This window comes from Mastigoproctus giganteus, chromosome 12, assembly GCF_048544385.1.
Source record: "Mastigoproctus giganteus isolate SK-2022 chromosome 12, ASM4854438v1, whole genome shotgun sequence".
Lineage (NCBI taxonomy): Eukaryota > Metazoa > Arthropoda > Arachnida > Uropygi > Thelyphonidae > Mastigoproctus > Mastigoproctus giganteus.
Window position 1 is genome coordinate 131,179,704 of NC_143586.1, and position 26,457 is coordinate 131,206,160.

The window sequence follows — 26,457 nt, forward strand, 5'->3', positions numbered from 1 at the left end:
TAATTATGTTTAACATCATTAGAAATAGTCATATATATATATATATATATATATAAATTTGTTACTATTATCTTTCACTGAATCATAAATAGCTCCTCCATTTTTAATTTTTTAATCCCCATTCTCATTTCCATAGGACTGGATTACCTTTGACATCACCAGTGGCATCATTACCTGAAGGATTTGATCTTCTTGGCAGCATTCTTGAAACACAAAGTATTTTGCATTCTGATTCACAAGATATCGTTATCCATCGAGATGGTTCTCTTGGTTTGAAAACTCCATCTGGAATTCATAAGCGGCCCCAAAATCCATCATCATCGTCATCATCCCAAGAAAATACAACTAGCATTCCGACTCAAAGTTCAACATATTCAGAAGGAGCTGCAAGTAGTTCCAGGCAGAGTAGTTCAAGTCATAACTATAGTACTTACACTCCATGTGCAGTCAATAGCAGTAGTGGAGATGATTATGGTCATAATTCTGCTTTACAGTCTGAAAACCATTGCAATGTTTCTTTTAGTGATTATAATAAGAAGAATAATCATAGTGCTTCATCAAATAAAGAAACAAAAAAAAGTCATAGTGAAGATGAAGTAGACATATATAGTGATATCGAATCTGTGCCAGATGCAGTTGATGATGACACGCCAGATGAAGCAGCAAAGGAAATCTTTAAATGTGGTTCCCCCATGAACAACCTTGATGATGGCAGTGATTCAAGTGATAATGAATTAGTAATTGATGAAGATGCCAAAGCTGAGGAAGATGATGATGAAAATAAAAAAAACAGTGAAAAATTTAAAACTAAAATCCTTGCAACTTGTAATAAAATACATAAAGAGAGCAGTAGTACAGATGATGATAATGCTGCTGATGATGAAGACGATGACGACGATGAAGAAGACACTGACAGAAGTAGCGATGCTGGACTGCCAGTTAATAAGGAAATATCCGAAAGTCCTTCAAAATATGGACTGCACGAATCTTTGGACAGTGAAGATAGATTTAGTTATGGTGCTATGGAAGAAGAAAATAGCCTTGATAGATGTACTGAAGTACAGAATTTAAACAGTGATAAATTAGATGATGATGGTGGAAATACCAGTGTTGAAGATAACAGTGTTGATAGAACTCTTGATATAATAAAACAGTCAGAAGAAAATAGTGTGTCTGAGGAAGAAGAAGAAGAAGAAGAAGAAGAAGAAGATGATGATGATGATGATGAAGAAGAAGAAAATTATCTGAGAAGTAAAGTTAATAAATGTAGTCCATATAATGACATTGAATTTCAACAACCTCAGGCCATAGAAGATCCTGAAGAGCAACTCCCAAAAGAGATAAGGAAATCCAATGATGGAGCACAACATGATGAAGAGGTAGAAGAATATGAAGATGAGGAATTTGGAGTTGAACACCAGGATGAAGAAATCCAAGAGAAGTTGGATTATGATGATGATACTGATAATAAAGATGAAAGTGAACTGGATGAATCAGCTATCAAACAGCAGAGTGACTCTGAAGAAGAAGATGAAGATGAAGAAGGTGATAATGAGTATGGAAATGGACAGTCTGAAATTTGCTTAGATAAACTGTTTAGCAACCATTCTAAGCAAATTGCAAGTAATGCATGCCTTCAGAAACATCACAGTGATGATGACACTCTAGGGAAAAAAAGGCAAACAGAATGTCATAGGGAAGAAGGTGATGATGATGATGGTGATGATGATAATAGTAGTGATGTCATCAGAGATCACAATAATGAAAAACATCTGAAAAAGCATACTGTTGAAATTCAGCAAAATGAACATGTGAAAAGTATTAATAAAGAATGTACTGAAAATCAAAGTGATGAAAATCCAGGAAATGAAGACCAAGATCTTGCAGAAGGTCCAAGTGATGAAGATGATGATGATGATGGTGATGGAGATGATGATTATAATGGTGATGATGATGATGACGATGGGGATGATGATGGCGAAAACAATATTGATAATGATAGTGAAGATTTAGAAAAAGAGGAAGATACTGATGGAGACATTAATAAAACAATTTTAAGCCATCAAGATAAGAACATAATTGAGGGGCAATCTGAAGAAATATCAGTTATTATCGAGAAAAGGCAGACTGAAGAGAATTTAGTAAAAAAGGACAGACTTATCATTCAGGACCAGAGTGAAGAAGAATTAGAAAAACCAGAAGAAAATATAAATGACCATCAGCTTAGACCTTATGATACTGGATCAAATGTGGAAAACAGTTATTTTGAAAGTAGTCCTGTTCAAGAAATTGCTACAGTCCAAAGTAAAATAAAGGACCAATGTGAATCTGCCCATACAAGTAATGAATATGTGTCAAATGAAGATCAAGAACAAACATCAAATCTTGATATTGAAGACATATCTGAAGCTGGCAGTGAAGATTTGAAACACATTGAAAGAAGTGAAGATATGGATGTTGATACCCAAGGAGGATTGATATGCAGAGAAGACTCTTCAAAACAGGGAGGAAAATTTAACAGTGCTGAACACACTATGGATGAAGTTGAAAAGAAAGTTGCAAAATTATTTGGTGAATCAAAAGATGCCAAATTATATGAACTGGAATCAAAGATGAACAAAGAAACACAACATAAAACTTGTAAAGATGTAAATAAAGTTGGCATTTCAACTAAAGAAAGTGACCACATCATCCAAGATGATGATAGGGAAGAGGGTGAAATTGTTGAGGATATCCCGCCAATGAAACGAAAAGATAAAGTTCATAGACATGAACAAATCACGCAAGATGAACCAGATGATTATATAGATTTAACACCAAGAATAAATATATCAGATTTGCCTCGAATACCTAAGATTAAGAGGGATAAATCGAAAACAGAATCAACTGAAGAAATTCCATTAGAAGCTAAAAGAACCAGTGTGTTAGGTAGAGTAGATCTGGGGAATGGATCCGAAATTAGTTGGAAAAAACTTTCTAAAAGTACAAGAGAAAGAAGTTACCGTGATGGAAAACCTAAAGATGACCGTGTTTTATTCCGGGAAAGAGAATTTCGCAAAGATAAAAAAGATGATAGGGCAAGACGAACAGAACCTGATCCAAGGAGAGTTGAGTCTGATAAAAGAAAAGATGACTCAAGAAGGCGAGAAACAGAAAAGGCAAAAGATAAAAGTGATTATGAACGATCCAGAGAAAAGAGAAATGACAAACCCAAAGATACAGTTTATGAAAGATCAGAAAAATCAAAGGAATGGAACTTTGATAAGGGAGTTCATGAAAAAAGAGATAAAGAAAAATATGACCGACAGTATAAAGAAACTTATAAGGATGGAAAATACAAGCACAAAGATAGCAAAGAATACAAAAGTGACAGCAGTAGTAGCAAAGAAAGAGTCCAAGACAAAGATAAGCACAGGCATAGCCATTCTCGTGACCATAGCTATTCTGATAAGCAAAAAGATAGAGAGGTTAGAAAGATAGATGACAAACTAAAAATTGTAGTTGAACACAAAGACAGAGCTAAGGAAAAACCAGAAAAACATCAAGAACGGAGGGACATCAAGCATGAGAAAAAACATCGTGAGGAGATTCATCGACATCATGAGCATCGAAGAAAAGACCTGCCATCAAGTCCATATGCTGAAGTAGGAGGAGTAGAATCTAAAGAAATATTCACTAAAGGAGACAGCATTATAATTAATGTAAATTTTAACAGAAATACATCCAAAGATGTGATTACTCCAGATGATCCGAAATCATTTCAGAGGGAAACTAAATCTAATCGGTTGAGAGAAAAATCCAGCATTGAACATAAATTGGAGGAAAAAAATGATCCAAGGAATCCAGATAAAAAGAAATATTCAAAGGAAACTGAGAAACTGGAACTTTTAAATTCTAAGAGACCAGCTTCACCTCCTTTTGAGAGACAGGAAAAACAAAAATTAGGACAGAAATTATGTGTAGGTGAAAGCTATTGGCAAGAGAGTGATATAAAATCACAGACGAGTGATGACAAAGCAGGAAAAGATCTTAGCGACGACGATGATGATAATGATCATCCAATGGATATATTTGGTGCAGATGACTGTGTTTCATCTGATAGCGATCTTGATGAATCTCAACACAATACAAATGTGCGTAAAGATGAGGAATTGCAAGAAAAAGCTCCAAAATCTGAAAGAAATATTTCTACCATAGAAAATGAAAACAGTGTGTCCAAAGAAATGGGCTCCTTTTCAAAATTAAGGAGAACCCCACGTTCACCCTCTCCTCCATCACCTCCAGATAATGATAGCTATGATCCTTGTGAACCTACAATGAGTCCATCACCCTTAACACACCTTTCTCTTCCAGTTTCATGTATATCTGGAAACGGCCAAGAAAAACCAAAGCCACCACCATCGCCTGAACTACCTCCTCTCCCTCCAGAACCTGAACCTGAAATTGTTCCATCAGCAGAAGGTATGATACATAATGCATTTCCTCCTTCTGGTGCACAGCTGGGTTTATGTCCACCTGAATTCTGTATTGCCTCCAGTGGCAGTTCTGTAATGCCACAAACAATGACATTTGCCAGTCAAGCTCCAGGTGTACCATCTATTTCACTGCCAAATATTAGAGTCCCTCCACCTAATTTTATTCCACAGCCAATACCTAGAAACCCAGTTAGCACTGTTACAGTTCCCCTTGCTACTACAGGTATCAGAACTCTCAACTGGGCTGTTGGGAACCCTCCACCTCTCATGTTTCCTACTTCTCAGGTTCCATCTATGATGAGAGGAAGTTTTGTGCCATCACAGATGCAAACACAAGCCTTTTCAGCACCTAGTCCATCTGTTGTGTCACAAATTAACACACTTATGCCCCCACCCACTCCCATGGCCATTCTATCACAGATTCGACCTCCTCCTCCTCCTATAGGAGCACCTTCTTCATTGCCTTCAAATCAGATAATTACAAATGTGCCACCTCCAAACATACCTCTGCCTCCTCATATTCCTCTCCCTAATTTAAGTCAGCCACCACCTCATTTGCCAATATCTCTCCCTAACCAGTTGCCATTGCCATCACATCCTGTTACTGTTCCACCCACAGTTCCAGCTGCCACAGATGGCAGTATAATTAAACCTACCCCTCAAGATGTAAATGAAGTAGTAGACATGGATGTGGATTCACCATATTCTCCTGGTGATTCACCCTCCTTGGACAGTATAGTTGATGAAAAAGTTTCACAACCTCCAGTGCTAAAAACCACCAGTTCTAAAGATACTTTCGATGCACTTTTGGCTGGAACAAGACAAGGAACCACAGATAAACGCAACCAAGACTTTTCACTTGCTAAACCTCTAACAGATAAAAATGCATCAAAGGCACGTACAGCTGGTGGAAATCAGCAAGCAAAAAACTTAATTTCTGTATCATCTGTTGATAGGGAAAAATCCACAGAAAACATAACGTCTGGTGCCAAAAGACAAAAATTGGATTCTAGGTTGGAAACAAATAAAAACAAGCATAGCATAAGGCTGGAAACAACAGAAAAATCAAAAGCTACAGCATCTAGGAAGGACTCAAAAACATCAGAAAAGAGAGAGGTTATTATAAGACTTGATGAGAGCCAATTGAAAATTCTTGATGATTTACCAAGTTCAGCTGTAGAAATGCAAGTGAAAGAAAAGGTAAAATCTCCCTATCTCTTTTTCACATCAGAAAAAAATTTTTAGCTTTATTTAGGATATTGTAGGTTTTGTCACATTCTTAACTCAGAAGGATGAAATTGATCTTAATATTTAAACTGTAAATTTGGGTTTAAATATGAATTTAAACCCAAATTTTTTCTTTTTCTTTGTTTAGGACATAATTTTGAAAGCCATATCATTTTTTTTTTAAATTTGGCAACAGGTGTTAATTTCAGGTGCCAGTCTGTATTTTCATACTAGCATCATGCAATATTATTTCATGTGTGTGAAATCAGTAGAATAAAGCTGCAAATATTAATATTATGATTTTCCCAGGAAGTTTAAATGTATGTTTGTGTTGTGGGTGGGAGAGGAAGTGAATTAAATTGAATATGATTAAGGAAGGCTAACATGTATTAGAGTATACATGGTGCATGCCTTAATATGCACTAAATTTTATTTAAAGTGCCACATGAAAAAATTCCTTGTAAATGATAAGCTATGCATTTGAGAACAGTTCAAGGATTACTTGATTTGTCTAGAGTAAGCTAATGGTCCACAAACTTTTTCATTACCCTTCTCCCATTTATGTGGGGAGATTTTTATCCCCCCCCCAATGATTTTTATTTTACTCATTTTCTTGATCTGGATCCTGATAACAAATTTGTGTTAAGGGTGAATTTACTTCAGTTAATTTTTCTCCTTCAAAAGAATATACTTTTCAAGTGTTGAAAACCATTAGTTCGACAAACAGTTATTCAGCATTAAGTGAAATTGTAATAAGTAAAAAGCTCTGAATATCGTGGTAAAACACTTTAAAAAATATTTTACAGTAATTCGATAGTATGAATCAGAGCTGTAATACTCAATATGTTCTACGTTGATAATAATATTAGTAAATTAATAAGAGGAGTTTACCTCAATATAGTACGTGGAACACTTCCGTATCTGGAGGGTATCATACGGAAGTGTTCCACGTACTATATTGAGGTAAACTCCTCTTATTAATTTACTAATAATTTACAGTAATTCATACGTGGTAAAAGCTGCTTTGTACCACGTATGAATTACAAACCCATAACACAGCAAATGTGTTGGTACACATTTGCTGTGTTAACCCTAGGGGCTCACATTTGGTGAGTATGGGTTTGGCACACCCAGGGTCCTGAGTGTATATCATCATTCTTCTCTTTCTTGGTGATTCCTTTCTACTTCTCTCTCTCTCTCTCTCTCTCTCTCTCTCTCTCTCTCTCTCTCTCTCTCTCTCTCTCTCTCTCACACACACACACACACACACACAGGGTAACTCAGAATTTTTTTTTTTTTGGCTGGTTACAGCATAAGCCTCAGGCTTCCTTGCACCATATGGCTAATGATAATAATAATAATAACACTAGCATGTACTAACCAGTGGACATTAATGTGACAAATCAAGCAGGCTCCACAAATCTGGCAAGCTTATTTCTGGTTGCACAGAAAATAGATTATCCTGGCAAAGGCCTGCCTATTGGTCACACTCCTTTTACCTGCTTCCACTTATTAATAGATTAAAACCCTCCTCATCATTTTCAGTTATTCCCTCCTTGTAGTACAATACATCCTCCTTGATTGTCCCCAGTACCAAACTGCTTGGCTTGTACTCTTAGATCCCTTTCAGCTTAGAAACTTAGTGGGAAATGATCTGGCTGACATCACAGTCAAAACAACAGTGACCCTAAGTATGCTTTGCTTGCTATTCCCTTATATTACTATAAATTAATATGAAGTTGTTTTTCCAGTGGCAATATTCATGGTGTGGGCAGACTTCAAGATTAAGCCTGCAATCCTGTTATGGCAAGTCTGCATGAGAATCATGAAGAGGAAGTTATTATAATGCAATATAATAACTTATTATATTGCATTATAATAATGCAAGGCCATATAATGCAAGGAAGCCTGAGGCTTATGCTGCACCAACCAAAAAAAATTTCTGAGTTACCCTGTGAGAGAGAGAGAGAGAGAAGGGAATCACCAAGAAAGAGAAGAATGATGATATCCAGCTCAGGATCCTGGGTGCGCCAAGCCCATACTCACCAGATGTGAGTTGTCTTGTGTGTGCACATTGTGCACACATAAGGTTATAATTTCCAGTCCCACAGGAAGTAGTTATTGTTGGTCTGTTGTCTCTATTGTCAGGGAGACAGGGAATATACAGTCAAACTTGGTTATAACGAGCATCAAGAGACCAACAGCTTTTTCCTCATTATAACCGTTACCCGCTATATCAGTGAGAGCGGAGGTGGGGAACCCCAAGAAAGAGAAGAATGATGATATCCAGCTCAGGATCCTGGGTGCGCCAAGCCCATACTCACCAGATGTGAGTTGTCTTGTGTGTGCACATTGTGCACACATAAGGTTATAATTTCCAGTCCCACAGGAAGTAGTTATTGTTGGTCTGTTGTCTCTATTGTCAGGGAGACAGGGAATATACAGTCAAACTTGGTTATAACGAGCATCAAGAGACCAACAGCTTTTTCCTCATTATAACCGTTACCCGCTATATCAGTGAGAGCGGAGGTGGGGAACCCCTGGGGCCTTTAAACAATGACCACTTTATATCAGTGATGAGTTAAATCTACCTCCTGTTTTTTTTAAATTCTCAATAACTTGATAAAAAGATAGATTCAAAAAACAAAAGAAATATTAGAGAAAAAAATAATATATGTATATACTTACGTAATATTAAAGACAATTTATTTGTCTGTAATTTTAAAACCATACACTTAATGTTTTCCCCTTAAAAAAAATCAACATTTTAAAAGTCTCATTACTTGCCTCAAAAATTGACTGTGTCCATTGCACCTTGAGACTGTTGTCACTAATTTTGTAAGACTTTCAGTTGTCATCATATCATCATCACAATCATCATCATTATTGTCTTTGTTGAGCACAGCATCTGCAATGTCACTCTCTTTAGGAAGACCACTTGTGGTTGACTTGTACAAATTCATCAGTGTTATCTGTATTAAAACTTACAACATTGTTACGTAGCAACCATTTGGATAATATTAAGTTGTTTTCTTCATTTCCATCTTCTTCATCTACGATTGAAATTCCATTTGAATTTAATTTCGATTTCTTGTAGCAATTTGATATGGTTGTCAAAGTAATGTTGTTCCACACATCATTCAATAAATGTATAGCATCCAATATCGATATAGACTCGGTAAGTTTCTGTTCTCTTTGACTGATCAGATGTATAGCTAGAAATCTTTTATAAAATCCTTTCAAACCCTTGATTACACCTATGTCCATTGGTCGTAAAATTGATGTCGCATTAGGAGGCAGAAACACTAGCTTAATGTTGGACAAATTTTGAAGCTAGGGATGTGCAGGGCAGTTACCAACTAACAATAAAATATTTTTATTCTTTGTGAATAGCTCCTTATTCCAATCATTTACGTATTGCCAAAAAATATCCGAAATCATCCAAGATTTCTTGTTTGTAGTGTAATTTACAGGAAGTTTCTTTACATTTTTTAAACACTGAGGTTTTACGATTTTCCGATAACAGACAGGTTTTTTTTTTATCAGTTCCTGTCGTGTTTGTGCATACGTGCACTGTCAAGCATGCCTTTGATTTTTTCCACTAACACATTTTTCCCCTTTGAATTTAAATGAATTGTCAGGTGAGTAATAGAGGCATTTGATGCAAGAAAGCAAGCATATGAGCTTATGTAGCATCAGCCAAAAAAAAAAAAAAAAAGATTTCACAACAAACATTCCCTCTAAAAGTTTGTCCAGTTCCTCCTTGAATTTATTTATGCTATCAACTTCGATAACGACAGATGGAAGTTAGTTCCAGCAATTACCCACCCGCTGGCTAAAAGCAAATTTCCACACATCTATTCTACAACTGTCTTTCCTCATTTTGAATTTATGCCTCCTCAAGTTTGTAATCTGAGCAAGCGAAAGAATCCCATCAGAATTCAGCATGCTCAACCCATTCAAATATCCTTATACACCTCAATCAGATCACCTTGCAGGTGCCTCGTCTCCAGCAGCTACAATTTGCAGAACTTAAGCCTTTCTTGGTAAGAGGACCCCCTTCGTTCCCCTAACCAATCTTGTTGCACTTCTCTGTACTCACTCAAGCAACTCTGCATCCTTTCTAAAATGTCGGGTCCAGACCTGTATGCAGTACTCAAGACGTGGCCTGACAATTGCTTTATACAAAGGGATAATCACCTCCTTTTCCCTACTAGCAAAATTGACCCATGACCTGCTTGGCAGCCTGTCTGCACTGCTCAGAAAAATTCATATCTGACTGCACAATCACTCCCAGGTCCTTTTCATTTTCTACCACCCTAAGTGTAGCACTAGCATTAGTTGAGGCATATGATGCAAGAAAGCAAACTCATCAGCCAAAAAAAAAAAAAAAAAAACTTCCCATTTGGTCAGTCCAAATGTTTGTCTAGTTCAGCCTTAAATTTCTTTAAGCTGTCAACTTCCTGAACAACAGACGAAAGTCTGTTCCAGCAATCAACTACCAGCTGGTTAAAGACAAACTTCCACACATCTATTCTACAACTGTCTTTCCTCAATTTGAATCTATACTCCCCTCAGGTTCTTAATCTGAGCAGGCAGAATTATCCCATCAGCATTGAGCCTACTCAAACCATTCAAGGACTTATAAACCTCGATCAGATCACCTCACAGGTGCCTAGTCTCCAGTAGCTACAATTTGCAGAATTTAAGCCTTCATAAGCGCACCCTTTGTTCCTCTCGCCAATCTTGTTGCCTTTCTCTGTACTCATTCTAGCAACTCTACCTCCTTCCTAAAATGAGATCTCCGGACCTGTATACAGGGCTCAAGGTGTGGCCTGACCATTGCCTTATACAAAGAGATAATGCCTCCTTGTCTCTGCTAGCAAAATTCCTATATATCATTGACAAAACTCCATTTCCTTCTCTGGCAGCTCATCTACACTGTTCAGAGAACTTCATATCTGACTGCACAATTACCCCCAGGTCTTTTTTATTCGCCACCTCCCTGAGAGTAGTACCACACAGTTGGTACATTTCTCTTGGGTTACTTCTACCCATATGGAGTACTTTACTTTTGTCAATGTTAAACTTCAATTGCCACTTCTCAGCTCATCTGCCTAACTTTTCTAGATCCTGTTGCAGTAGCATACTGTCTTTACTGTCATTAACAACCCTGCCAACCTTTGTATCATCTGCAAACTTGGACATTAAACCTGATATACCTTCATCAATATCATTGATAAATACACAAAACAACAATGGGCCCAGCACTGAACCCTGGGAGACTCCGCTAATAATATTAGTCCATGTACTGCAGTGTTTATTTATTACCACTCTCTGCCGTCTTCCACTCAATCATCCCTTTATCCATTGCAGTAACTTGCCCTTAACGCCATACCGTTCCAATTTGTACTGCAGTCTTCCATGTGCAACACTATTAAAAGCTTTTCTGAAATCCAAGTAGATGATATTGAAATTATTTTTTGCATCCAGTTCCTTTGTGACCACATTGTAATGTCCAATCAAATCGGTGAGACAAGATTTCCCCTTTATAAACCCATGCTGCTGTCTTGTCTAGGTGATCCTGTATCACCTCCTTAACCAGTGACTGGCTCCAAGTGCCAAGCAATTTTCTTACTGTGATAATAGAGTGCTCTCTAAAGTGATATAGTTTTGTTTCTTTTCTAGTGTGCTTATCCTTTTGTTTACTTGAAGTGGTTCTTCTCTTTAGAGGTCAAAAGTAAGAACCAAGTAAGGACATCCACCTTTCTTTTCTTAGTCTTTATATTTATTACTAATGAACTCTACTAATCTAAGCAACCGCTTGGTCACTGATAATACCGCTCCTGGCTCCACATAGCGGGGCCGGTAACCTGGGGAAAAAACCAACCCTCAGGGCTAAAAGGAACCGAGATGGAAACAAATGAATTTCCATGTTTAGAGCCAAAGAGCTCTCAATAAATTGACACGATGCTGACCATGACTTCTCTATCTCAAAGAGAATGAATAAATACACTGGCAGACAGGAATTACCAGCATTCGTGATTATATATATTCTCTGTCAACGCAACCTGTTGGCAAGCTCTCCTCCTACATCATTCAGAGATGCCTTGAACATGCTACAGGTTCACCAAAAATGGTGAAACGTCTTCAATCTGGAGATTTGTTAATAGAGACCACCAGTTCTCGACATTCTGAACTACTACTATGTCTGACATCCTTACATCCTTGAGTGGAATCCCAGTTCAAATCACACCACATACCACACTCAATTCTTCAAAGGGAGTGATCACTGAATGGGATCTATTATTATTATTATTATTATTATTATTAGCAGCCATATGGTGCAAGGAAGCCTGAGGCTTATGCTGTACCAGGCAAAAAAAAAAAAAAAATTTCTGAATTACCCACAGAGAGAGAGAGAGAGAGAGAGAGAGAGAGAGAGAGAGAGTCAGAAGTAGAAGGGAATCACCATGAAAGAGAAGAATGATGATATCCAGCTCAGGACCCTGGGTTATTGAACGTCACCAAAGATGAAATAGTTGAGGAACTTAAAGAACAAAACATCACTTAGGCAAAAAGGATCATGATCCAAAAAGATGGCAATTTAGTCCTTACCTGGAGTATAATTTTAACTTTCAGTTCTCCAAACCTACCCTCTTCAGTCAAGACAGGATATTTAAACTGTCAGATTCGGCCCTATATCCCGAACCCTCTAAGATGTTTTAAATGCCAGAAATTTGGACATTACCAGATGGCATGCCATGGAGGTGCAAACTGTGAGTGTAAAACTCATACACAAACAGATTGTAAGGCAACAACTCCACAGTGTCCAAACTGCAAGGGCAACCATCCGGCATATTCCAAAGACTGCGACCTCTGCAAGTTGGGGAAAAAATACAAAAATATAAAATTGAAAATAAGGTTTCCTACCAAGAGTCAAGAAAACAAATAAATTTAAGTATGCCAAATACACCTATGCTTCTGCTACTTACAGTCACCAGTCAATAGCATGTCAGACGGAAGTGACCATCCCTCCAGACACATCGATCTCCAACTGGGCTCAATCAGTCCTCTCAGTCCAGCATCCATCACCACCAAACGTAGTAGACCAGTGCAATAATACACCACTGACAGTTCCATCCCAGAGACTTCCCTGTTGTCAAGCACTGGATAATTTGCAGAAATCAAATCCTGTTGAGGCAAAGCAATCTCATCTATCAAGCATGGACACAGATTACATAACCAACCAAGATCTGCTTGAAATACATGCAGATGACGATATGGAAGAAAGCAATGACTCAGGACGTCCTAATTCTTCAAGAAAAGAAAAATCAAAACTTGACAGATGTAAACAAGCCACAAGCCACCTACAAAAACAGACAGATTCAACTTCCACCCACAAAACTAAATTATGGAGCAAATCATACAATGTAATTGCAGAGGTTTTTGCAGCAGTATTGACGATATCTATGAATTAATTCACCATTTCAGTCCTGCTGCCATGTGCCTACAAGAAATGAATTTAACACCAAAAATCTCCGTTTCGGTCAAAAATTTCACCATCAGAAAAGATCGATCTGAAACTAACAGCCCCCATGGAGGAGTAGCTGTACTCGTGGAATCACATGTCCCGTCCAGGCGCATTCCTTTGAAAACACCATTAGAAGCTGTTGCTACACGTATAGTTATCGGTATCACATTGACAGTGGTCTCGATATATCATCTGCCAAACCGTCCATGCACATTTCAGGATCTGGAAAACTTCATTTCTCAATTACCATCTCCGATCTGTCTATTAGGCGATTTCAGTGGACATCATCCATTGTGGTCTTCTCTGGTCTCAGATGGACGTGGCGAGCTTATTGAAATGCTACTTGACAGAGAGAATCTGACACTGTTGAACACTCGCTTACCCACCTACATCCATTTTCCTACTGGGTCAAGCACTGCTATAGATCTCTCAATCTGCTCTCCGATCCTCTTCCCAACTATAGAGTGGACAGTGCACGACAATCCTCTAAACAGTGACCATTATCCACTGATTTGTAGCATTAAAACCACCCAGGCCAAACAAACAGAAACAAAAACGAAATGGAAATTTTCCAAAGCGAACTGGACAAAATTTATCAATCATGTATCTTTTGATGAAGATGTCATTACATCTTCTGCTATTGACGCTGCCACCAAATATATCACAAAGCAGATACTAACAGTTGCAACAGCCACCATCCCACAGTCTCAAATAAGAAACCATTGACATATCAATCACTGGTGGAATGGTGATTGCAATAAAGCGAAAACGGAGAAAAACACAGCATGGAACACTTTCCGCAAATATCCCACCACTGCCAACCTTATTAACTTCAAGAGACTGAGAGCCAAAGCTCATTTCATCCAGAGAAAGGCTAAAAAAGATTCATGGGTAAAATTTGCCTCCCCAATCAACAAAGATAGTGATACCCAAATAATCTGGGAAAAAATAAAGAAGCTAAGCAGGAAATATAATGTTTCACCTTCTCCTATTATTAACTGGAATGGGAAAGAGATCTCTTCTCTTGAAGAGATTGCCAATGCCTTAGGAACTATGTTCTGTGAATTGTCCGCCTCAAGTGCATATCAACAGCCTTTCTAAAAAATTAAATATGAAGCTGAAAAAAGGAAATTTAACTTCAAAGCTACATGCCATTTACTCTATAACCAACCATTTACAATATATGAACTGAAAGAATCTATATGTACCTCAAGAAACAGTGCTCCTGGCTCTGATGGAATTTACTATATGATGCTTCAACATCTTAATCAGAAATCACTATCGTCAATGCTAAAATTTTACAATCGGATATTCTCAGAACATATATTCCCCACTTCCTGGCAACATTCTTATATAAAAGCTATACTGAAACCTGTAAAAGATCATTCGATTCCACACAATTATAGACGAATTTCTCTAACCAGCTGCTTGAGTAAGACTTTGGAAAAAGTGGTTCACCATCATCTCACCTGGTATCTTGAATCCCAAAACATAATCAGTAACAATCAGTTTGGTTTTCAAAACAATAGATCTTCCCTAGATTGATTCAGCTTTTGTCATAAGACAAAAGCTGAATCAATCATAAGAAACGCATTCATCAGAAATCAACATCTCATCATGATATGCCTTGATATAGAGGATATAACAGTGGTATTCCAGGAAATGAATGTGCAGATGATACTGCAAAGCATCCTTCCAACATAGCTTCAACAAATGATCTAGTCCCATATCCTGATTATAGACACAATATACGGAGAACATGCATGGAACAATGGACACTTCTGTGGAAAATGCAAACAAATAACAAGCTATTCCAAATAAAACCTGAACCACAATTATGGACTTCTAGCCTTTGTAAAAATAGAACAGAAGTAATCTTATCCAGAATCCGAATAGATCACATTCACCTCGCACATCTATATCTGCTTACAGGGAATGATCCTCCTCAGTGTGCGCAATGCTCGCAACAACTTACAGTAAAACATATACTACTTGAATGTAGCTTGTTTAACAACACCTGACGAACGGCCTTTAGTTTCATTTCAGATCTACAACAACCTCTATCTCTCAATAGCATCATAGTTAAAGAAGCAAATCTCTCTGAATTCTTTTTTCTATTTAAAACAAATTCAAATGTATAACTGCTTCTAACTGCTGTACAAGCAGTTCTTATATGTAAATTCATTTGATTTGGGAGTAGCAATATGGCCTAAGTTGTCCTTGCACCAGAAAATACTACCACCACAACAACAACATAACAAGTGACTCCATTATTTTCCCTGGAACAGAGAAATGTACCAAATTTGTAGTACCACACATTTGGTATGTTCCTCTGGGGTTACTTCTACCCATATGCAGTACTTTGCATTTGTCAATGTTAAACTTCAGTTGCCACTTTTCAGCCCATCTGCCCAAGTTTTCTAGATCCTATTACAGTAGCACTACTGCTGTAGATTGCTTCATCATTGAAGTCTCTCCTAATTTCTGCCCAAACACGGTCAATCCCTTCATTTGCCATTATTGGATCTGCACTTCAAGATTCTCCACTAATTTTTGCATAAACAATGTTATGTCGGTTTTTAAATCGATCCAGCCAACAGTTGTTACACAGAAAATTGCCGTGTCCAAATTGTTTAGCAGATTTTTCCACTTGAGCCTTCAAGATCAGACCCTCTATTAAAAATCCAGCACTTATTTGTGTGGTGAAGCAAATGCTTCCTCAACGTTTGTAACCTCGCACTTTCTAAAGGTGTTTTTTGGTTATGTTCTTTTCCAGTGCCAATATGTAAACATCTTTATTCTTCCACAATGTCGATACACTTGAAAAGAACAAAGAAAACTTTTTACACGCTTCAACATTTTTTGCACCGATTTAACTCACGAATAATTTCAACTTTTTCGCGAATCAAGAGACACTTTCTTTTGTTAGTAGACTTGTTTCCGAAGGAAGGGTTCGTTTCTAGCTGATTTTACTTTAAAATGATAAAGCAATCTGCATACAAAGTTCTTAGAAGTCCCGAAATAAATATATGGTTCAGTGGAATGCAAGACAATCCGTAAATAGGGTAATGCAGTGGTTTTCAACCTTTTTTTTTTTAATAACAGCACCCCTAAGTAATTTATTTTATTTTGCAGCACCTACTCAATTTTCAGCCTGTTAGATCTGATTCTCTCTCTCACACAGGAGTTATTGTGTGTGTGTGTTATATGAGTATATATCTAATATTAAAAAATATATGTTATATGATAGTTATTACAATAATATAATTGTAATAATTTTATTCTTTATATAGAGATACTAAGTAAGCATCAATTATAGATAACCACAAAAAAAAGATACTGTACACCTTTTTATAATGAAATAACATTTAATATAAATTTTAAAAAATAATAATAAGTTTAAGTAACTTAAACCCAAATTACATGGCACCCCTGGAATGGTGTTGCGGCACCCCGGTTGAAAACCACTGGGGTAATGCAACAAGTGGAATGCCAATGCAGTATTGTATAGCCCACATCCCCGGAAGTCAAAGTCATAAAGCTAAGTCACCATTTTCATTTTTGTCTTTTACAAGAATTTGGTTTTTCTGAATACCCTAGCAATTAAGAATGTTTGCATAGTTACCAAAATTTGTTTGGTATATCCACGTAGTACACTCGTTATAACAGTGAGCAACTGTATAGGAATACATGAAAGATAAAATCATTATGACTTTTTGCTCATTACATCCTTGATCTTATTATTTTTATGCTCGTTATAACCAAATTCAAATGTATTATGTAAAAAGGATAGGTGGAACAGCAGGGTATGTCTGCCAGGGGCAAAAGTTGATGACATTGTAGGGCAGATATCATCTTTTAAGGGCAGAAACGGTTGATGTTGTTGTACACATTGGCACTAATGACTTTAAGAGTAAGAGATCTTCAGATTTATTTAACTAGCCAATGCTGAAAAGAAGTTGCAGTTGGGTTAAATTTGAAAGTGTCTGCAATTCTGCCCAGGCACGATAGGAGGGAGTATGTGATGAGAGCCTTAACAATCAGTTTGATCCTGGCGAGATTGTACAAGGCTCACAGGATAGAATTTTCTTCAGCGTGGTCTGTACTTGCTAACAAGAAAGGCTGCTTCTGCAGGGATGGGATACACTTAAATAGACAGGGTGCAAGAATATTTGCTGGTGCTATTAAGGTAGTGTTGGGTGGGTCGAAAACCGCTAGTTTTAGTCTGTGGGATTCACAGACTAAAAGATTAACAGTAGGCAGAGGCGAAAATGATTCTTGGTCTGCTTCTATTGTAATGAGCAGCAGCCTAGAGAGCAAGTTTCTGGGGATTTCAAGAGCTGCTGGGAGTCATCATGGAACAAGTAGATACATGGGCTGTGTTAGGTTAACTAAGAATAAGAACAGGTGCATGTATACTTGCATGTACACCAATGCTAGAAGTATAGTAAATGAATTTGAAGTGCTGATCAAGGCATCAAAGGCAGATATTGTTGGGATATCAGAAACATGGTGTCACACAGTATAAGCAGTGCAGAATTGGAATTTGGGGAGTACAGAAAGGATAGACAGGGTAGGAAGGGAGGAGGGGTTATGCTGTTAGTTAAGAAACACATAAAATCGAAGGAAGTGCATCCAGTTGACATGGGTGGACAGTGCAATGTTGAGTCTGTTTGGTGTGACATAAACACTGGGAAAGGAAAAATCAGAGTAGGATTGTGTTATAGGCCTAATGACTCTGATGAGTACAACTAACAGTTGTGCAGAGAAATAGAGTGGGCCAGTAAATCAGAATGTCGTGTAATGGGGGAATTTTAACTTTCCAGATATTGACTGGAACATGTGGGTTGGTCACTCGCACGCTAGCAAGATTTTTGTGGATTTATTGAAGAATTGTTTTCTACAGCAGCATGTTTGAGCGCAACCGGAGGGAATAATACTCTTGATCTGATTATCAGCAGTGATTATTCATGCATTAAGAATTTGCAGATAAAGTAACCACTAGGTGACAGTGATCACAGTGTACTGATGTGGAAATTATTTAAGGATGTAACTACCATCAAAGGTAAAGGGAAGGGTTTTTGCTTTCGTAAAGGTGACCACAGTTGTCTCAGACGATTTTTAAATTCTGTACAGCAGGATCAACTGATGATGTTACCAACGGTGAATTCTAAATGGGAAGCCTTCAGGGACTTAATCTTGCAGGCTACTAGGCTTTTCATGCTAATTAAGAAATACTGTTCAAGGTCTAAATGAATGTCAGTGAATTAAAGAGGCCCGTGGCAGAGAAGAAAAATGCATGGGATGCATTTAAATTATCAGGCGACACAGAAGCTTGCGGCAGATAGAAACTAGTCTGTAATCAAGTCACAAAGGAGGTTAGGCTGGCAAAAACAGATTACGAGAAATCTTTGGCAAAGGATGCAAAGGAAAACAGCAAAGAGTTCTTTACTTACGTAAACTCTAGAAGAAAGGGGATGAATCAGATTGGGCCACTTAACATAGATGGTTGGACTATTGATGATCCCACTCAAGCAGTGGGATCATCTGATAAACTGAATGAGTATTTTGCTTCTATATTCACACAGGAGTTATTCAAGGAAGCAGTCCCTTCTGCTACCAATTCTTGTTAACAGAATGGACTGCTTCTACAGGGATGCAATACACTTAAATAGAAAGGGTGCAAGAATATTTGCTGATGCTATCGAGGCAGTGTTAGGTGGGTCGGAAAACTGCTAGCTTGGGGGGGGATACAAGGACTAATACATTAACAGTAGCCACTGGCAGAGGTGAAAATGATTCTTGCACTGTTTCTATTGGAATGAGCAGAAGCCTGGAAAACAAGATGCAGGATATTTCAGAGACTGCTGGGAGTCATTGTGGTACAAGTAAACACATGGATTGTGTTAGGGTAACTAAGAAAAAGAACAGGTGCATGTATACTTGCGTGTACACCAATGCTAGGAGTTTGGTAAATAAATTTGATGAATTTGAGGTATTGCTCATAGCATCAAAGGCGGATATTGTTGGGATATCAGAGACGTGGTGTCACACAATTATAAGGAATGCAGAACTGGAATTTGGGGAGTACAACGTCTACAGAGAGGATAGACAGGATAGGAAGGGAGGAGGGGTTATGCTATTAGTTAAGAAACACATAAAATCCAAGGAAGTGAAGCCAGTCGACATTGCTGGACAGTGCAGTGTCGAGTCAGTTTGGTGTGACATAAGCACTGGGAAAGGTAAAATGAGAGTAGGTATGTGTTTTAGGCCTAATGGATCTGATGAGTATAATAAGAAACTGTACAGGGAAATAGTGGGCCAGTAAATCCGAGAGTCTTATAATGGGGGATTTTAATTTCCTGGATATTGACTGGAATTTGTGGGTTGGTCACTCATACACTAGCAAGGCTTTTGTGGATTTATTGAATGATTGTTTTCTACATCAGCATGTTTGGGAGACAACTAGAGGGAGTAATACTCTTGATTTGATTATCAGTAGTGATTCTTCATGCATTAAGAATCTGCAGATAGAGGAACCACTAGGTGGCAGTGATCACAGTGTGCTGAAGTGGGATTTACTCAAAGAGGTAACTACCATCGGGGTAAAGGGAAGGGTTATTGCTTTCGTAAAGGCAACTACAATGGTCTGAGACAGTATTTAAATTCTATACAGTGGGACCAACTGATGATGTTACCAACAGCAAATTCAAAATGGGAAGCATTCAAAGAACTTATCTTGGAAGATACTAGGCTTTACATACCAACTAAGAAATATTGTTCAAGGTTTAGGCCTAAATGGATATCAGATGAATTAATGAGACATATGACAGAGAAGAAAAATGCTTGGGATACATATAAATTAACACGTGACACAGAAGCCTACGATAGATATAAGTTGACCAAGTTACAAAGGAGGTTAGGCAGGCCAAGGCAGATTACGAGAAATCTCTGGCAAAGGATGCAAAGAAAAACAGCAAGGAGTTCTTTACTGATATTAACTCTAGAAGGAAGGGGATGAATCAGGTTGGTCCACTTGATATCGATGGTTCAACTGTTGATGATCCTTCTCAGGTAGCTAACAAACGAAATGAATATTTTGCATTGACATTCACACATGAGGAGTTATTCAGCAAGGGGAATGCCAGAGGTATATTCAACTCTGGCAGTAAGCTAGATAATCTTGTAATAACTGAGAGTAAAGTGAAGGAGAAATTGTTGAAGATAAACACAAGAAAGGCACCTGGGGTGGATGGGATCTATCCAGTTATATTAAAGGAGGCCGCAAAGGAAGTAAGAAAACCCTTAGCCATAATTATGAGAGCTTCCTTGGACTCAGGGGAGGTACCCATAGACTGGACATGTGCAAATGGGACCCCAATTCATAAAGGAGGATCAAAGGCTGACACAAGTAATTATAGTCCTGTGAGTTTAACATCTGTTCCAGGAAAATTAATGGAGACACTGGTTAAAGAAGCACTGCAGGATCATCTAGACAAGACTTCAGTTATAGCTCGGACACAGCATGGTTTTGTTGCATAGGATCATCTAGATGCATAGGATGTCCATGAGCATTATCTAATAGAAGCAAAATCGTTGTCTTTACAATGTTTTTCAACCTTGGGAATGAAGCAGCATTTAAACCAATCCTCAAAGAGAGATATATTGTTATCTGGTTCTTGATGCCCTTAAATGAATGAGAATTTCCAGAATGGTACACAAACAGTGGATTTAATCTAATCTCCAGCTGCATTAGCCCCAAACAAGAGCGTGACCCTATCTTTTGATGCCTTGAAACCTGGCTTTATATTTTCCTCTTTAGCAATGTATGTTCGATCCAGCATTTTTTCCAATACAGAATAGTCTTGTCAACATCAAAAATTTGCTGCGTTGAATAGCCGCCTTCATCAATAATTTTTTCCAACACTTCACAAAATTTCTCTGCAGCTGCAGAATCGGCACTGGCGACTTCGCCACATACTTTAACATTGTGGAAACCAGCTCAATGCTTGAACCTATTAAACCACCCATTTCTTGCCACGAACTTGAGTTCGTGGCAAGCAATGGGTGGTTTAATAGTTACCAGATATTTATATTATATTAGTTACCAGAATGATATATTATTCTGGTATTACTGCTACCCAGATCACCTTGCATTTTCTGTTTTAAATCTCAGTAAAAATTAAATTTCTGTGTAAAATCTAAATAAATCAAATCAGGTTTGTTTCTACTGCTCAGAGAATTTCATGCCAGATTGTGTAATTAGTGCTAGGTCTTTTTCCTTATCAACTAACTCCTTTGAGTTTGTTGCTACCAAATGATATATTATTCTGGTATTACTTCTACCCAGATGACCTTGCATTTTCTGTTTTAAATCTCAGTAAAAATTAAATTTCTGTGTAAAATCTAAATAAATCAAATCAGGTTTGTCTCTACTGCTCAGAGAATTTCATGCCAGATTGTGTAATTAGTGCTAGGTCTTTTTCCTTATCAACTGACTCCTTTGAGTTTGTTGCTACCAAATGATATACAGTAATACCCCGACTTACGCGAACTCGGAGTTACGCGGTTCTTGATTTTTTCGTTTGGCAACGCTGCCGCACACTATCTTCAAGGTCGTTTTTCATATGTTATCGATATACGGTGCGACGGCGGAGAATGAGAGCGAAAGACGAACAAAATTCAACTTTGCTGCTTTTATGTTTTTTATATCAGTGAAGGAGAAACACATTTCACCATAATAACGTAAAAAATAACACAATTCCAGCTATCGGTATAATCGCAAATGCAATTAGATCAAGTTTACTACCAGTTTATAACAGATTTCACTAGCAGAAACGCAACTGGATTTTTATTGTTTTATGGTAGTAACCCCTAGAAATGTGAGGTGTTAATAGCGTATCTCTGCCTTTATGGTGTTGTTTATTCAGTTGCTACATGCGCGCAGCTTTGTTTATGCGTATCAAGCGTGCCTCCTCGTTTTGTAATTGTGCTTTATTCCCTGAAAATTAGTAAAATACTTAATTAAAAGGTGTGAAAAGGAAGCGTCCTGGTGAAGACACTGCAGATTCAGAGAGAAAAAGAAAAGCAATTATCGATAAACAGAGGCGGACTGGGTCAAAAATTCTTACCCTGGAAAATTTATAGTGGCCTCATACTATGATTTATGGCCAAAATCACACTGGCCCACCGGGGTTTCCCCGGTAAGGCTTATGGCCAGTCCGCCTCTGTCGAGAGAAAAAATATGAAATTGTGAAACGCTTTGAGCAAAATGAAAGACCATGTGATATTGCACGTGCTACAGGCCTAAATGAAGCAACGGCGAAAAGCATATGACAATTGCAAACTTGACAGGTTGAAAATTGAAAAGGACTCAATTGTAAAGGGCTTAAAAATTTTAGAAAACATAGATTCCAACGAAGAACGCGTTATAGCTACAAAGCAAGGAATAAAAAAATTATTAGCTTGCTACGAAGAAATTCTGCGTGAAAAAAAGGCGCTGTGTCGTCAGACGAATTTGTTAGATTTTATGAAGCCATCGACATCGAAATAACTTTTTTACGTAAGTCATTTGTTTTTTTAACACATATTTTGTATTAATATGTATAAAGAACTGCAATTTTATTAATATTTTTCTTCTAAACTAGTGTTTTTGTTAGTCCTTGGTCCGAATTAAGCAAAATTTATATGTATTTATATGCAAAGTTTTACCCCGACTTACGCGAATTCGACTTACGCGATTTTCGTCGGACCCACCTATCGCGTAACTTCGGGGTATTACTGTATTATTCTGGTATTACTTCTACCCAGATGACCTTGCATTTTCTGTGTTAAATCTCAGTTGCCAACTCTATATATCTACTTCTTGAAGTAGCATACTCTAAGGCATTAACCTCCCTGTCCACCTTTGTCTCATCATCAAACTTGGACACCAAACTTGAAATATCAACATCACTATCATCAGTAAAAATTAATCACAATAGACTCAACGCTGAACCCTGTGGTAGCCATACTTATACCACTTAACATGTTCACTGCCTTAATGTAAATATGTGTCCATTCAATTGCAATCATTAAATGAGTGCTATAAATGGAAAGGCACATGAAAAGAACAACTGATCGATATTGGTACACTGATTGAACTGTGGGCTATTTTGCATTACAACTGGGATTTTGCTTAATGTCAATTGCACTGTTTAGAGAGCACTATAAAAGCTGTATACCTGGTTCACAGTTTCATATGCTCTTTGCTTACATTGAGGTTATTTTATCTAGTTTAGTATTTCCCACAAGAAGAAAGGTAAATATTTTTGAAGATTATGACTGCTGAATTTTAATTCTTTAGTTTGCAAAAAACAAAACATCATCCTTACTGTATGTCTACTGATAAAACTTTGTGTAGAAAGTGTTTTCCTATAAAACTTTACCCTGATGGATTGTTATAATGGATCCACACCATGAGATATCAGGACCAAAAAAGCACTGGTGATGGATGGTATGTTGAAGCTGATGAGATCAGCTCTTTATAATATGTCATGTGATACTAAAATAGAATTCTGAATCTCATTCAAATAGAATTTCTGAAATAGAATTCTTAATCTCATTCAAATAGAATTTCTGAAATAGAATTCTGAATCTCATTCAAATGCATCTGTTGATGTTAGAACGCTACAAACAACAGATGCTGGTATTACTTGTGGTGATGATTCTTCACGTGGATGAAATCTCTTCCATTTATTAAATTATGATATTTCCAAGAAGCTAGCACTTGAAACGGAAGACCCTCATTGACAGATCTCAAAACAGCATGGGAGGAGGATATAGGAGTAAGGGAAGTTCTGTACGTAGACGAGTACTGTAGCATACTTGTCATCAGTATTAGTAGCATGTCACCCAAGAAAAAAGCCACATTTCATGCAAAAAAATGAAAACCCAAGATCTAAAGTGGGCAAAGAGCATGCTAGTTGGTCTCAGTAACAAATAAAATGTGTTATTTTCTCTGATGAATCAAAATTCAACTTGTGTGGTTTGGACAACCAGCAGACTGTTAGATGAAGAAGAGGAGATTTTCATCCTGACTGTATCGTCTCCCAATGAAACATTGTGAAAGTGTGAGATGCAGAATGTGTCCCTATGGAAACGTTCTGAATCTCAATTGATATGGGAGCTGTATTTCATGTAGCAGAGTTTGTCATCTTGAATTTGTGAAGGGTACAGTGAATACTGAGGTGTACGAGGACATTCTTGAGACAAAATTACTTCCTGTAATTAGAGATCATTGTGGGGATGTTGCCAGCTGCATTTTTCAGGACAACCTGCTCCATGTCATAGAGCCAAAATGATAAGTACTACTTCATAAAATTAGCAAAAGTTTAAAATTTGTGAAATGTTGCACTCTTGCTTAAATAAATGTAATTTATTTTGCTGTCTTTACTGTCTGCATGTGCAAAACTGGTTGAAGGATAAATCAATTTGCACAGTAACATGGCCTGGGAACATTCCAGACCTCAATAAATTGTTGGAAAAAAATGGGTGTTCAGTAATGCAAAAGAAATCGAAAATAATTAGAGAGCTGCAGGGGACATTAATCCGTGTTTGGTACCATGAGATTTCCCAGGAATACATCCAGAAAGTTATCCAGTTGATGCCATGATGATGTGCAGCAGTCATCAAAGCAAGGGGTGAGCCAACAAAATATTAGTTTTCATTTTGTTGTGTTTTTTGGTTAATAGCTGCCTGTCATTCTAGTATGAGCAAAGTGATGAAAAAAAATCATTGCTTTCATAGAATTTTTATTATATGAACCATAAGTAACATGCTGTTATTTTGGAGAAAAGTACTTATTTCATTGTATATTTACCCATAAGGCATAAAAGTATATTTTTCTACAATTAATAGTTTTATGTTTGTATTGTTGTTACTTATGTTCCTTCAGCCATTACTGAATGATTAGCTGCCAGTATAAGGACAAACAAGAAGCAGTTTGTGCAGAGCAAAAGTTTCACAAATTAGAAGGTGAGTGCAGTGGAAGAAGGTCATTAATATACAAGAGGAAGGGAGATTGGAAAAGAACTGAACCTTGGAGTTCAGTTCTTTACCCACAGAGAAAACTGGATATTCATTTGCAAAAAAGTTGGCAGTCCATAAGATTGGAGCTTGTTTAGAAGCTCTTTATGAGAAACTCAAATCAGAGGCTTTAGAGATGTCAAGTTGCTTGAGTTTCACCAAACTTTGCCATTGAATTTGATCACAGATAGGTAACATAAGCTAATATATCACCAGTGGATTGACACTAAAGGAATCCATAGTGGCGATCTACAAGATGGAAGGTTTTGAGATAGTTTAGGAGTTGACAATTGATGGTTTTCTCCATCTTTGAAAAGAGTGCAGGGAAGTTGCAGTTGGTGATAATTGGATAGGAGGGATTGTCACCCTTTTAGGTACTGGCTGGATGTGACTAAATTTCCAAGCAGAAGAAAAAACACCATTCAAATAAGAAAGTGTAAAAAGGCAACATAGAACATGAGCAGGTTTCAAGAACAAATGGAAAAATTGATATCAGAGTTTGCAAATTCTTTGTTTTCCATCCGATTCTGCTGATGAAAGATGGCAGGATGCATCAAGTGGAGTGTACTGAGAAGAGTAGGAAGTGGTTTACCAAAGTCATAAACACATAAATTAGAAAAAAAAAAAAAAAAAAATAGGATGCTAGTAAGTTGGTTGCCTTAAATTTTATTATTAAAGGAGGTGGTGTGTGGTAGATTTTATGATTTTGTTTTAAAAAGTGTAAAATTTTACATCCCTTTTAATGCTTGAAACCGAATATGAAAAACTAATCAGAATTGGTTCATTGCTGATAATGTTGAATCCGCATAATTATTATATTTTGAAAAAAATTAGAATACGTCTTATTCCTTTAACTGTTGTATGCTTTTCAACAGTAATGTTTTTGGCATATTACATAGCATATGAAAAAAATCTTCGAAATTGATGTGATGTGATATGTATGAATCATATATGAACTATTTAATATATCTTAATTTTGTTATATTTTAGTTTTTGAAAAAACTGAATCGCCAGGAACGGGTAGTAGAAGAAGTTAAGTTGGCTTTGAAGCCATATTACACAAAACGAGATATAAATAAAGATGAATATAAAGAGATTTTAAGAAAGTCTGTTCCAAAGGTATGTTTCGTTTTTAATTACTCTTAATAAAATTAC

General features: G+C 37.2%; 1 protein-coding gene across 5 annotated transcripts in view; it reads left to right on the plus strand.

The window, feature by feature from the left end:
• LOC150077431 (uncharacterized) overlaps positions 1–26,457 on the plus strand; it is a 284,193-nt gene that overhangs the window by 229,994 nt on the left and 27,742 nt on the right. For all 5 annotated transcript variants that reach the window (XM_090386306.1, XM_090386304.1, XM_090386307.1 and 2 more), the window contains 2 exons: positions 137–5,675; positions 26,293–26,421. In XM_090386306.1, coding sequence (XP_090242432.1) covers positions 137–5,675; positions 26,293–26,421 — 5,668 coding nt within the window. The remainder of the gene's footprint in view (positions 1–136; positions 5,676–26,292; positions 26,422–26,457) is intronic.